This window comes from Fundulus heteroclitus, chromosome 19, assembly GCF_011125445.2.
Source record: "Fundulus heteroclitus isolate FHET01 chromosome 19, MU-UCD_Fhet_4.1, whole genome shotgun sequence".
NCBI lineage: Eukaryota > Metazoa > Chordata > Actinopteri > Cyprinodontiformes > Fundulidae > Fundulus > Fundulus heteroclitus.
Genome location: NC_046379.1, coordinates 2,258,893 through 2,273,028, shown reverse-complemented (window position 1 = coordinate 2,273,028; position 14,136 = coordinate 2,258,893). Strand labels below are relative to the sequence as shown.

General features: G+C 40.6%; 1 protein-coding gene across 7 annotated transcripts in view; it reads left to right on the top strand.

The window, feature by feature from the left end:
- The window catches only part of asap2a (ArfGAP with SH3 domain, ankyrin repeat and PH domain 2a), a 73,142-nt gene extending 59,485 nt beyond the window's left edge, over positions 1-13,657 (top strand). For 4 of the 7 annotated variants that reach the window (XM_036151015.1, XM_036151012.1, XM_021319135.2 and 1 more), the window contains 10 exons: positions 218-333; positions 1,770-1,837; positions 1,934-2,041; positions 3,889-4,123; positions 4,312-4,464; positions 6,092-6,191; positions 6,274-6,332; positions 6,469-6,536; positions 8,491-8,610; positions 12,157-13,657. In XM_036151015.1, the coding sequence (XP_036006908.1) occupies positions 218-333; positions 1,770-1,837; positions 1,934-2,041; positions 3,889-4,123; positions 4,312-4,464; positions 6,092-6,191; positions 6,274-6,332; positions 6,469-6,536; positions 8,491-8,610; positions 12,157-12,231 (1,102 nt within the window). In that variant the 3' untranslated portion in view covers positions 12,232-13,657. Of the gene's footprint in view, positions 1-217; positions 334-1,769; positions 1,838-1,933; positions 2,042-3,888; positions 4,124-4,311; positions 4,465-6,091; positions 6,192-6,273; positions 6,333-6,468; positions 6,537-8,490; positions 8,611-9,750; positions 9,808-12,156 lie in introns of all 7 variants that reach the window. The other 3 variants (XR_004933436.1, XM_036151014.1, XM_036151013.1) reach the window with 3 other exon arrangements.
- Positions 13,658-14,136: the final 479 nt, after the last annotated feature.

Sequence of the window (14,136 nt, the reverse complement as noted above, 5' to 3'; positions counted from 1 at the left end):
ATGTGTGTTTAAGGCAAACAAATACCCAGTAGCTTGTATTTCGGTCCTTCGGAGAAAATACCAATAAAGTTAATTGAAGTTTGTAGTTATAATGTGACAAATTCTAGGGGTATAAATACTTTAATGTAACGAATGCATGTTTTTGGAGGTTCTTAGCTGTGAACTAGAGAGTAAAGCTGGTTGATTTTTCTTGTTTCTGTCTGTTTTTTTTTTTTAGTTTGAATTTGGATAAGCAGACGGCCAAAGGCAGCACAGCGCTGCACTACTGCTGCCTGACCGACAACAGTGAATGTCTGAAGCTGCTGCTGCGTGGAAAGGCCTCCATAGATATCGGTGAGAAGACGCATTGGCAGAAAAGGTTCTGAATGTTGGATTTATTTGATGAATTAAGAGTTTTCCTGCTTTACACTGCAAAAAGAGAACTAAAAATAAGTAGAATTTTCTTGAAATGAATGTATTTGCCCTTGATTTGAGCAGGTAAATAAGATTATCTGTCAATGGAATGAGCATTTTTACCCCTAAAATAAGATAAGTAGATATACAGCACTTGAAATAAGATGATGGAGATGAATTGTCCCTATTTAAGTGCAAAAATCTTATTCCATTGGCAAATAGTGTTATTTACCTGCTTAATTCAAGGAAAAAATACAAATTTTAAGAAATTTTACTTACTTTGCCTTTTTGTAGTAAAGTCAGTTAAAGGTGTAGTAGCCAAGTCGCTTTTTGAATACCTGCGCCGGACCGTCTTACCTGCTACCCTGGTACCACTGGGCCTGGTTGGCCAATGAACCGGCTCGGTCCAAAACCGCACAGACAACCTTGTTCATTGCTGTGAAAAATAAGATGAGACACCACACTGCAAACACTGATCTAAAAATAAGTAAAATGTTATTGTTATTGTATTTATCCTTGATTTGAGCAGATCACCTGCCAATGGAATGAGTATTTTGACCCCTAAATTAAGATAATTAGACATCATGCACTTGAAATAAGGTGATGGAGATGAATTGTTCCTATTTTAAGTGCAAAAATCTTATTCCATTGGCAAATCATCTTATTTACATGCTCAAATCAAGGAAAAATACACTCATTTCAAGAAGATTTTTTTTATTTTTAGTTCTATTTTTGCAGTGTAAGCCTCAGTTCCTCCAAGCTGCTGTACAATGCAAAAAGGGAATTAAAATTAAGTAAATTTTTCTTGAAATTAGTGCATCTTTTCTTGATTTGAGCAGGTAAATATGATTATTTGCCAATGGAATAAGATTTTTGCACTTGAAGTAGGAAAAATTCATCTCCATCATCATTTTTCAAGTGCAGAATATCTAATTATCTTATTTTAGGGGTAGAACTACTAATCCCATTGGCAAATAGTCTTATTTACCTGCTCAAATCAATGAAAAATACACAAATTTCTAGAAAGTTTTATTTACTTTTAGTTCCCTTTTTGCAGTGTATTTTAGAGGAAAGATATCACCTCCTCTCCTCATCCTCACATTCACTTTAGGGCCTAAGTTCCCACACACGCCGCTATAGAAAACAAACGATAGCGGGCTTTTTCTCTCACAACAGTAATATTTGTGCTCTGGAGTCAACAGAACAAGCAGATAACAGAATCAGAGAAAAGGAGGTCAGCGTGGGAAACAGCTTAATCACACACTGCTCCTGTTGCAGTGGTAATAAGAGGGAAAATGGGCCGTATGTGTGTCCTCATCTGCAGGGGGAATTAAAGGGCAATCACACTTCCCTACTGTTTTCTTTTCCACTTTAAGCCAACGAAGCCGGGGAGACGCCGCTGGATATCGCTCGCAGGCTCAAACACACCCAGTGCGAGGAGCTGGTGAGCTTATTGCATTAAATCTCCCTGAGTCTCCGTCACTCCTGCGATCCACAGGAGCTGCCGGTCAGCTGTGTGTCGGTCTGTGTGTGTTTACAGCTCAGCCAAGCTCTGGCAGGAAAATTTAACGCGCATGTCCACGTCGAGTATGAGTGGCGCCTGAGACACGAGGACCTGGACGAGAGCGACGAGGATCTGGATGAGAAGGTGAGCGACTGCTCTGGGTTGGTGCCGGATGCAACGTTTTCACAGCGTTTAAGCACATATGATAGAAGAAGAACGCAGAACATTAACAAATTCAATCTGAAAGCAGCACCATGTAAGGTTTGTCACAAGTATTAGCTTAATTTAAAATATTAAATGATTTGTCACGTCAAAATTCAGCGCTTGGCGCGCAGCTTTGTGCAGCCTGCGCTTCTCATTAACTCGCCTATTTTTCGGACTATAAGTTAAAGTCACACAGTTTGGCTGATCCTGCGATTTACAATGCAAAAAGGGAACCAAAAGTCAGTAAAATTTTCTTGAAATTAATGTATTTTTCCTTGATTTAAGCAGATAAATAAGATGATTTGCCAATGGAATAAGATTTTTGCACTTAAAATAGGAACATTTCATCTCTGTCATCTTATTTCAAGGGCAGGAGGTCTAACTATCTTATTGTAGGGGTAAAAACACTCACTCCATTGGTAAAAAGTCTTATTTAACTGCTTAAATAATGGACAACTACGTTAATTTCAAGACAATTTTACTTACTTTTATTTCTCTTTTTGCAGTGTGAATATCAATTTTAAATGGTAATTTATATTGACCATGAACCAACAAGTAAACATTACCGTCTGTAGCCACAAGAGGGCGCTCTAGGCTTGTGAAAACTCTATGCTGCTCTAATTGAAACATTAACTTATAAACAACAAAGACAGAACACATGTTTGTATGTTGTTTCACTGTTTCAGTCTGCATTCATGCAGCAGAGCGTTGCGTGGTGCAGCTCTAAGGACCCAGACCGCAACAGAACCCCGTTTATTGGGCTTTCCATGAAGCTAATAGCAGCTAGCGCTAGCTTACAGCTCTGCTGTCTCGGCAGGTTACAACTTCTCTGATGCACGTGAGCTTTATGTTTCTCTGAAACATCCGTGTCGTACTGTTAGCTTAGCACGTAGCACCGCTACGCTCACGGTCTAATTTAGGCGTAATTTTAACAACTTTCAGCGTAAAGGTCCGTTATGCAGAAACGCGCTGGATAAAACCTGCTGGTTAGAGTTGCTAATTTACTCCATTCATCCTCCCAGGTATGTTTCACGTTATTCAGCTGTGTAGTTTAATAAGTTGCCTTACCAGATTAAATGTCAGTTTTTAGTCTTGGATTGTGTGAAATAAATGTTTAAATAAATGCGTATAGTCCAATGCAACTTTTTTTTTTTTTCATCTTTATGACGCATTTTTTGACTGATGAGACTTGTAGTCCAAAATATACGGTAACTTGAGAGGGTAGGATGAATGGATCATGTGACCCATTCTAGGTTATGGGATGCTGAATAACAACAAAACAAAACAGATATGACCTGATCAGACATGGTTTTGGTCATGTGATGTAGGATTTAATCTAGATGGGTGAATATAACCTCGTCTTTCCAAGTAACTCCATGACGTCTCAGTCTGCTGCGCCAAACGTGTCTGCTGTCAGATTCCAAAACACGGAGGGAGACTGTTTCATTTTGCAACGGTGCAGTTCTGCCGGCGGCCTTCGGGGGCGCTAAACCTGAAGGTTACAGGTCTAGTGCCCCTAGTGGCTAAAAGTTACACGGTTTATGCTTTAAAATTATTACTTCAAATTATGACTTTGAAAGTCAAGATTTTGAATCGTGAGACGTACCATCTGTCGTCTTTTTCAAGACGTAGAAATGGGCTTCCATTGTTTTTTTTTTTGCATAAACTGTAACAAGAAGGACAAATACAATTTCCTGCAGGAACATCTGCAGATATTTATGCACACGTAACGTTAAAAACACTGGTCCTAACATTCTCCCACCCTCTGACCCGTGAACTTCTTCCAGCCGAGCCCTCATCGGAGAGACGACCGACCCGTCAGCTGTTACACCCCCAGCAGTAACTCCCACCTACAGTCCGGACTGGGGCCTGCGGGCCGGGATGGTGTGGGTCTCAGTAAGGACAAGCACCGTGTCTTCATGCCCAGCCTGGTTAACAACGAGACGTATGGCACCATCCTGAACACCGGCTCCCCTCAGTCCACCTCCTCCTCTGCTCCGCCGCTGCCCCCAAGGAACCTGGGTAAGATCGCACGTTAGCTAAAACACTCAAGTTTGGAAGGAGTATACGGATTTTAATGTAATCATATCAACTCAAGACAGCCCTAATGTCCTTTTATCAGAGGTCATTTTAAGTAAACATAGTTTTTAAAAGTGACAGTGTAGAGCGCTGTGAACCAAGAGCCATTCCTCCTTTCCTGTCTCCTACAGCCCAGCTCTCCTCCCTCGGAGGAACCAGTCAGTCCTCTACCTCCAGCGCCTGGAAACCAGGATCTTTAGACCTGGTCGGGCGACAGCGATCATCCTCAGACCCACCCAACATGCACCCCCCTGTCCCCCCAATGAGGCTCACTTCTAATGCAGGTAATCATCTGTTTGACTGAACAAATCATCATTTGTTGTCCCAGTTGGAAAACTCAGTTTGCAGCAGGTCCTGCAGAAAAAGAAAGGATTCAAATCGCACACATGTACAAAACTATATTGATCATCACTCGTCCTGTTATTTTACTGGACACATCCATCCATTATCTATACCTGTTTATCCGTGCAGCGTCACTGGGGATCTGGTGCTTATCTCCAGCGGTCATTGGGCCAGAGGCGGAGTCCACCCTGGACAGGTCGGCAGTCCATCGCAGGGCAACATAGACACACAGGACAAACAACCAGGCACACACACTCACACCTAGGAGCAATTTAGAGAGACCAGTTAACACAACAGTCATGTTTTTGGACTGTGGGAGGAAGCTGGAGTACCCGGAGAGAACCCACACATGCACAGGGAGAACATGCAGACTCCATGCACAACAATTTGACCTTCTGGCTGCAAGACCACAGGGCTACCAACTGCGCCGCTGTGCAACCTCCGGCCACTCTTGACATCCTAAGTAAATGCGTAGAATATGCCTGATATGTGCAAAAAAGGCAATAATAGAAGATGTTAAACGTTTTTCAATAAAAAGGCTTTTTTTTTCTATCAAAATTAACAAAACTGCAACTTCCTAAGAAAGTACAGCCATTCTTAAGGACTACATATTCCCTAACTTTAGCATACTACATGCTGTCTGAACAACGAGCTGATCGTAGCATTTTTGCTAATGCTTGTCACTTAGATTTGGTTAGCATAGCAGATGGCCTTAGCTAACATGCTGTTATTAGCAGTTAGCAAATGCTAGTATGCTGCATAACTTTAAATGGAGGATAGCGTTTGCTTTTGATATATAATTTGCTCATTTTAGCATACTAGCTAATGTTAGCATTTTTGCTAATGGCTGTCACTTAGATTTGGTTAGCATAGCAGATGGTCTTAGCTAACATGCTATTAGCTAACATGCTAGCTAACATACTAGCATTTAGCAAATGCTAGTATGCTGCATAACTTTAAATAGAGGATAGCATTTACTTTTAATAGATAATATGGTCATTTTAGCATTTTTGCTAGTGTTAGCATTTTGCTAATGGCAGTGTAAAGTTTCCTGCTTGCTAACTTGCTTATTAGCACCTAGATAATATTATTTGCTATAAGTAGCAGTATGCTAATGTTAGAATTAATGCTAAATAAAATCCTTTTTTTCGTTCTTTAATTACTATTACGATAGTTTACATGGACTTTAAAGCCCAAACCTGATGTGTTTTAAGGCTAACTCGGTAGCAAAAACTTTAACATAGTGGTCGGTGGCAGGAAACATGAGATTTCCTTGAAGGATTTTTTTTTTAGTTTTCTCTTCAAAATTGTAAGGAGAATGTAACCTCACTTTATCAATTTCCAGTGTTTTTTGTTGTTTTTTTTTGCACATTTCTTTGGTTTACAGTACAGGACCTTGGCATCCAAATGAAACCATTCAAGTGACAATACAAGATAGATGTAGATTTATGTATGATTGTTTTATTTCCGCTAAATAATCATTGGTTTACATAGCATAAAAAGGCGTTACAGAGAGTCCAGTATTGAGGAGTTTATACTTCTAAACTCTTGTGTTAATGTGTGTTACAGGTCTGGGTCTCGGCCCTGTAGCCAAGATGGAAGCCATACAGTCCAAGTCGGGTCTGGGTCCGATGGGGACCCGGTCGGGGCCACCAAAATCTCCTGCTGGGTAGGAACACAAAGGGACGCTCCAGAGCCGATTTTACAGCGATGAGCTCAACATCTACATTTATTCTGTGTTTTATCTTCAGCAGCGATAAAAGCTTCAGCCGAGGATTCCTTAATCGAAGTGAATCTATAGAAAGAGCAAGTGAGTAAATAAATAAGGCGACCAGTTTACAGGAAGAAGCCTGTTGTAGCTGCTATTCATCTTTTTTTCCAACCATCCTTTTGAAAAATATGGAAAGTGTTGTTGCTGTGATGTCATTTCCTGTTTCCTGTTCCAGTTAAGGAAGTGCCAGGATGCCCCCAGAACTCGGTGCCTCCGGCTTTCGCGTCAAGGAAGACATTCCCAGTGAGTCTTTCATTCGTTTATTATAATCCAGATTATATTTTGGTTGTTTATTTTGCTGTAGACCTTCATTATCTTTTCATTTTCTAGTCTTGTTTTTGTGTTCTGCAGCCTCCCTTCTTGTTGTTCCAGTATTTCTGTTGGCTTCCTGTCCATTAAATTCCCTTCCTGTGATCCACATTTGGCCTTTGACTAAGACCCTCCTTTCTCACTTCTCAGTTTCTGGAAATATTAACATGCAAACATGAAACGTCTTCGGATTTGTGTTTTTCTTCGGTTTTTAGGCTTGAACCAGTTCAGATTCAGATGTTGATATCTTAAAATGTCCCAAGATCAAAAATTATGGATATATGAACACATTTGCACAGATTTTAATAGATATGTGGTTGTTTTAAAACATCTATTCCTAGCATTTGCAGCTGGTATTCTGCAAAGATTGAACCGAATCAAAAATAACCTTAAAATGTAAAAAAAAAAGAAACAAAATTATGTTGTAAAGTTATTTAAATGCCTGAACAGGAGATTTTTCCATTGCTTATCGACGACGGTATGAATAATTTTTTACATGATGTTTACAAACACTTTTGTCTAAAACAATGCCACTCACTTCACACTTTAGCTTTTGAGGGACACCAGACTATTTTCCATTCATAAACAAACTTTTTGGTCAAATTAAAATAATGTTAAATCCTCCAGAGGGTTCAAAGGTCGCCGTTCCTGTTGGGTTTAAAGCAGCTGAGCTCCTTAGGGACGTTTTGCTTTTGGATAAAACTCACATGATGGCAAAAACATAAAAGCAGTTTTCTTTGAAGAGATGTTTGCGGACTTCATTTTAAAGGTAAATAGCCACATTATATGCTTATTTAAAAAAAGACCAAAAACCGTTTGATTATGATAAATTAAAGTTATATACACCACGCCTCCATCTGACAATGTTTTGATGGTCTTTTGTGAGCCTAAAAATAACAACTCCATTGGGCGCTATTAGCGACAGTATCACAGAACTATCATAATGCCGGTTTGCTTAATTAATAAATTAAATAATACCGGACGGAGCCTGATCCTCTGCAAAGCCTGACAGAAAAGCAGCAGCTCAGGGTGATGAAGACCAACCGTTATTAATTAAATAAACCGATCTACAGCAACTTTAAGAGCCTCACATCAGAACATTTACTCACGTCAGTCTACTCTGCGTCACATCTGAGCCTCGGCAGGTTTAGCTTCAGTGAACACCAACGTTCTGACTGGATTCCCAGAGACATTCCAGGCTTTTCCCTCTTGGAATCATATTTCTCTTGCTTTTTCCCACTGGATCTTGGACGTTTCTTCATTGTTTCGCTGGGAGATGCTAATAGCTGTTAGCTGCTTCTTTGTTTTAACCCCTGCACTGCAAAAAGTGTAGTAAAAGTGAGTAAAATTATCTTGAAATAAGTGCATTTGTTCTTGATTTAAGCTGCAAGTTTAAATGATCTGCCAGTGGAATAAGATTTTTGCACTTAAGACAGGAACAACTCATCTCTATCATCTTATTATAAGTGCATTATATCTAATTATCTTATTTTAGGGGTCAAAATACTCATTCCATTGGCAGATAATCCCATCTATCTGCTAAATTAAGGACAAATACAGTCATTTCAAGAACATTTTACTTACTTTTAGTTTCCTTTTTGCAGTGTGCTGTGCATGCGCAGTACGTACTTCCGTTAATATCCTAAATAAACATGAAATGCTTTACTTACTAACAAATTGAGCAAAAACAAAGCATAAAACACCAAAAATAACAACTAATATGCCAGCAGGACGTCATAATCTTTCATAAAAACTTTGTATGCAACCAGAGTGAGTTGCTGACGTAGAAATAAAAAAAGAAGTAAAAAAACGCGGCTATGCACCTTTTAAAGAAAATGCTCACTTTCCAGCACATGGGATTTGTAACATGTTATATTATTTGTCTCAGAAGCAGAGACCAAAGCGGGTGAAAGCCGTCTACAACTGCGTAGCCGACAACCCGGACGAGCTGACGTTCTCTGAGGGCGACGTGATCGTGGTGGACGGAGAGGAGGACCAGGAGTGGTGGGTCAGTATCGCTCCCAGTCTCTGCACCGTGCTCCGACCTCTGCTTCAAACCATATTGGCTCAAATCAGAAATCTGACCTCATTTTAGCCAACAACACCCCCCCCCCTCCTTTTTTTCCGCCTGCTGCTGCTTCCTCTGTGGAGCCTCTTGTTTGAGCGCCAACCAGCTGCAGCTTGTTGTCCTCTGTGCCACCCCTGCAGATACGACCGTATTTAGTCTCCCTTTCTGTCCCCGCATGAAGCCCAGGTCCCCAGACGTCCCCCGTCTCTGTCCCGCACCCCGCAGATCTAGCATCACTTTTTACTAGGGCTGAACAATTAATTGCATATTCAATATAATCGTGATTTAAAATAACGCAATTTCCACATCGCAGAGGTCTGCAATTTCTGGCTATGTAACAATTAGTGAATCAGACAGTAATTATGTTTAAAGTGGGTTTGCCTCCACATGGAAGGGAAGACAGTTGCAGCAGTGAGATAATCTAATTTTATTACTTGTTTTAGAGTTTATATAATCATACATAGCATTAAGTTCTGGTCAATCAGTTTAATACATAGACTTGTTTGTTGGTTGCACTTTATGTTCAACAAGGATTGATGTCCAACTCAATTAAAAGCTGTTCTGTTGAATCATATTCTGATTAATAGAAAAATTAAAAGTTCTTGTTTTAAATAGTCCTTGTTTACAAACATCTTTATTTAGAGGCCATTTTTGTTGCTTGTGGTTAATGCGGAGAAAAGTCAAAATTGCAATTTTGGTTGAAATATATTGTAGGCAGAACGCAATCATTTCTGCTCTGAGTTTAGATGCTGTGGGTCTTTTAGCACCTGATCTGCACGGCGAGGAAACAAAATGATTTGTTGTTTGTATATGTTTAAAAAGACATGATAAATTAAACTTTGGTCGCATTAAATCGCAATATTATGATAAAAAATTGCAATTAGATTATTTTCCAAAATCGTTCAGCCCTACTTTTTACTTCAGGAATATTGTGAGGACCTGCTTAGACAAGACATTAGCGGGGTTTTTTTTACCGGGGAGCAGAGGAGGCAGACTTTGCTTTGCTGTCGTTTTTATTTCATGTCGCATTCATTTGTCAACATTACCGAAGCAGAACATGTCCCAGCTTTTCATTTCCAGGTCTAGACGGCGGTTAAAATGACTTACGCGGACATATTAAGTACATTCTCACCCCAGGTAATATGAACGAGGAACCTCGTTTTGAATTCAGTAGTGGGAGGTCTGTGGTGATGTAGACTCTTTTTAAGCTGTTTCTGCCGTTTAGATGTAGGTGGGTGTTATCAGTGATTCAATTTTGGTTCAGAAAATCCTAAAATTAGGTCATTAAGATGTGATTAATTTAAGAACTTTGTCACGTTCAGTGCCGTTAAAAGACACAAATCCTGCCGATTCTTCATAAAACAGCTCAAACGTCTGTGAAAATCAGTACCTCACCACTTATGTTCACTTAGATGGAGGTCTGGACTTGGACTAGGCCATTTCAACATGCTTTAACCTAAAGCACAGAATCATAGCTCTGGCTACAGGCTGTTTTTTTGTCTACCTGTCATCCCCACACCATGATGCAGCAACCACCGTGTTAAATAGCAGATGTTGTATTTAGGGCGTCGGTTTTCCTCCATACAGCGTTTTGCATGATGTGGAGGAAACGGATCGTCCTTCTGCCACGTTTGAACCAAACAGGGATTTTTTTAATGGCTTTGTTTCAGAAAGATTTTCCCCAAAGGCCAGATTTGTTGAGCTGTCGGTTGTCCTGACGCTCCCACCTGAGCTGTGGATCTCTGCAGCTCCTCCAGAGCCACCATGGTCCTCCTGGCTGCCGCTCTGATTAACGCTGTCATGTCTCGGCCTGTTTGTGTCGGTGGACGTCCATTAAAGATGTCTGAAAACCACAAAGACTGACTTTATGGTCAGAATTGTTACTTTTACTCTTTTCTCCACTGTTGGTTTCATAAGAGCATCCGCTATATAAACACTGCAAAAACCAAACTAAAAATAAGTAACATTTTCTTAAAATTTGTGTATTTGTCCTTGATTTGAGCAGGTAAATAAGATGAACTGCCAATGGAATATGGATTTTTTTTAATTTACTTAAAAACATCTCCATCATCTTATTTCAAGTGCAGGATGTCTAATTATTTTATTTTAGGGGTCAAAATACTCATTCCATTGGCAGATGATCTTATTTACCTGCTCAAATCTAGGACAAAAACACAAATTTTTAAGAACATTTTACTTATTTTTATATCCTGTTTTTGCAGTGAATACATTTGGAAATATAATTAAATACAGTTGGAGGGGAAATCTACTGCAGGTAGAAACAGCATCTGCGGTCAGACTGAGAGTAAATTAGAATATTATTTATTTTTCATTGTTTGCACAGTGAAAATTGCAAAGCAAAGATTAGCAGCAGTCGGGATATTTGCTGCAGTCTGACCAGAAGCTGCTAATGGGGGTGATTTCATTGGAACGCTGGAGGATTAAAACGGCTTTTGACTCTCGGATCCACTTTTTAAAGCCGTGAAACTTTTTTCTAGATGGAGGTGCAGGAAAAACAGAGTCCAGGGTGAGTGGAGCCTGTTGCAATGGAGCCTGCTGGGATCAGTAACGTTGTTCTGCTGCAGGTTCTCCCTGTTCTGCTGGGTCTGAGGGAACCGAACCGGAAGAATTAAAGACAAAATAGAGGAACTGGCAACGAAAATGGTTCATTAGTTGTAGTTTTAACTAAAATGCTTGATGCAAAAACTACAGATGACTTGTTTCTGTGTCTGGAAACTTTAAGATCTACGAAACTTTTGGATTTTTTTCCATCCAGCATATTTGTCACAGTTTGTTCGGCTGGTTTGGGATTAAATGAATCAGTATTGGATCATCTGGTTATTTATGTGTATTAAGCCTTAAAATAAATGTTTGACTGCAACAGCATGAAATTATGAACTATGATTCCCTTTAATTTGAGTACATTTGGTCTGGATTACTCCTGGAACAGGACCAGAATAACTCAATCCATTAATGTCCAAACCGCCGGCAGCAAAGTGAGGGGTGTGCTTACTTTTCTCAGCTACTGTCCACCTGCAGCGTTTGGTGCTGAAAAGCCAAATCTTGAACTTTTCTGCTCAGTTTAATCCCCAGAGGAGCTTAGAAACCTCCACGTTTGCTTTTCTGATGGCAGGAAGAAAAATATTATGTTTCCTTCGGCGTCTAACGGTTGCCTGGTGGCTCTTCATTTCTGCGTCGCCTCATATTTTAGTAGTTATTCCTTAAAATTAGACCTGAACCCACAATTAAATGTACTCAAATTAAAATGATCTTTTTTTTTATGTGAGATCATGCTGCTGCAGTGAGAAAATTCATCTATTTTAGCTTTTTCACTGTTAACTGTGTTTGACACTAGAGAGTGCGTGTTTTTTAGAAGGCTTAATTTAATAAAAACAGTGTTTCTGTTTCCTCCGTCTGACCTGCGGCTCTTTCTTCTTCTTCTAATTCTTCTTTCTTCTTCTTCTTCTTCTTCTTCTTCTTCTTCAGCTGGGCCACATCGAAGGAGAGCCGATGAGAAGAGGCGCCTTCCCCGTCACGTTCGTCCACTTCATCGCTGACTGACTGACGGACGGCTCCTCTTCATCAGGGGATGCTGCGTCACACGGCGGCCATCGCCCCCCCCCCCCTGCACAGACTCCCTGCCTTCCACCGAGGACCCAACTGTGTTTGGCTCCTAACCCAGAATCTGTAGAAAACAAGGATTTTTTGGCACCAAATAGATTTTCCTCGTTGGGAACCGTGTTGCCGCGTAATGAAGGTCACGTAAACAGTGTTTATCTCCTTAGATCCGGCGTATTTTAACGAGCTCTAAGACGACGTGCTCAAATTCCACGTCTGTGCATGAACCGTTTTTTTGTAGATTCGGTCTTTGTAGATCTGTAGGGGCCCTCGTGTGTGGAGGATAAGCCCAGCGGTGCTAAATTAACCTCCCGGTGTTCGCCACACTGCAGCCGGCGGAGCCTCCATCTCAACACAGCTGGAAGAAAAAAAAAACTATTTCTCTGGGTTTTGCAACAAATTTATGCATTTTCTCTAAATGCTTTTACTCCCACAGTCCCTGCCGAGTGCAGTTAGGTTCTGAATACAGGTCAGGGTTTGTTTTTAAATACATAGCCTTTCATTTGTCACATAAAAACAGCATCATTAGCCAGCCACAGCTGCCCACTGGAGGGATGGCACCCTGGGAGGAGAGCCACAGCCTCCGTTGGCCCGTTAATCCGTCATTATGCGCCACACAGGTGGAGCCGCTTTCCCCGGCTTCTCTGTGAAAAGCAGGAACACCGTGGAGGAAATAAAGCTGTTGAAACCTGGGTACTGGTACCCAGCCCGTCTCCCCCTCCTGTAACAGGTCCATATTTTATTTTATTTTTTTAGGTCAGACTATTAGTCCAGCTGGTTGTTACATTCACGATAAACGATGAAGCTCTTTTGTTCTCGTCTTTCTCGTGAAAAGAGTGAGGTGATGCGTCATCTGCACAGAATAAGCTGCCTGTGAAAAGAAGAGATTTAAAGCAAACGTGGGAATGTGAAGTAAAGCCTGTTGCCTTCAGAGGAGCCAGCAGGCTGCTGACCTTGATGTGCATCACAACCAAGTCCTCAGTCTGGGCTCCTCAGATGTAGAAAGATGCTTTTAAAAATACCGCGTAATTAACTTCCTCGTAGCTGCACAGAAAGTTCGTGTTCATGTTGCTGATTTTTCTGTGTTTAACCTGAAATCGGAGCCTTCCGCGGGTTTGTGAACGACGAGAAGAGAAGCTGCCTCTTCATCCATCACTGGAAACAGGATGAAGTCGCCCGTTTGTGTGTAAATAGATTTGGCTTTTGTTTGTGTGTATTTAATAAAAAATAAAAAAAAGCTGAGCTGCAGTGATGAGCAGCTAGAAAGGCGGGCTGTCAGGAACCGGGCCTGAGCATCACTAACCTGAATCATAACACCTGCAAGGCAATGGGAACGTACGACTGGAAAAATAAATTATGGAATAATGTTCACATGTGTGCGTTGTTATTAACTAGCTCACCGTGTAAAGAGCCACAACCAATTTTATCAGCAATACATGCAGGAGAAAAGAAAAAGTTTAAAAGCATTAAAATTAATGCATCAAGAGCTCCCTCTACTGGCGAGGAGTCAGAAATGCACCCAGAACAAAATCTATATTTCAGACAAATCTTGATTGGGCTGAAGTGTCGAGTACCTTTGAAGGACGGCACTCTGGATAAATGCATCAACAGTGATCTAAAGTATTCACACCCCTACAACCACAACCCTACATGTGTTATTTGGATTTTACGGTGTTTAGATCAACACAGCGTGGTGAGAAAGTGTGGAGTAGACGGGTTGTTTTACATGCCGTGATATATTTTTTTAATCAGATGTCACCTAATTAGTGAATACAGTCCTTCTCTGTTGTAATTTAACATCAATATAAAGTCCATCTGCTCTGGTTCTGGTCTTCTTTGAGGACATTG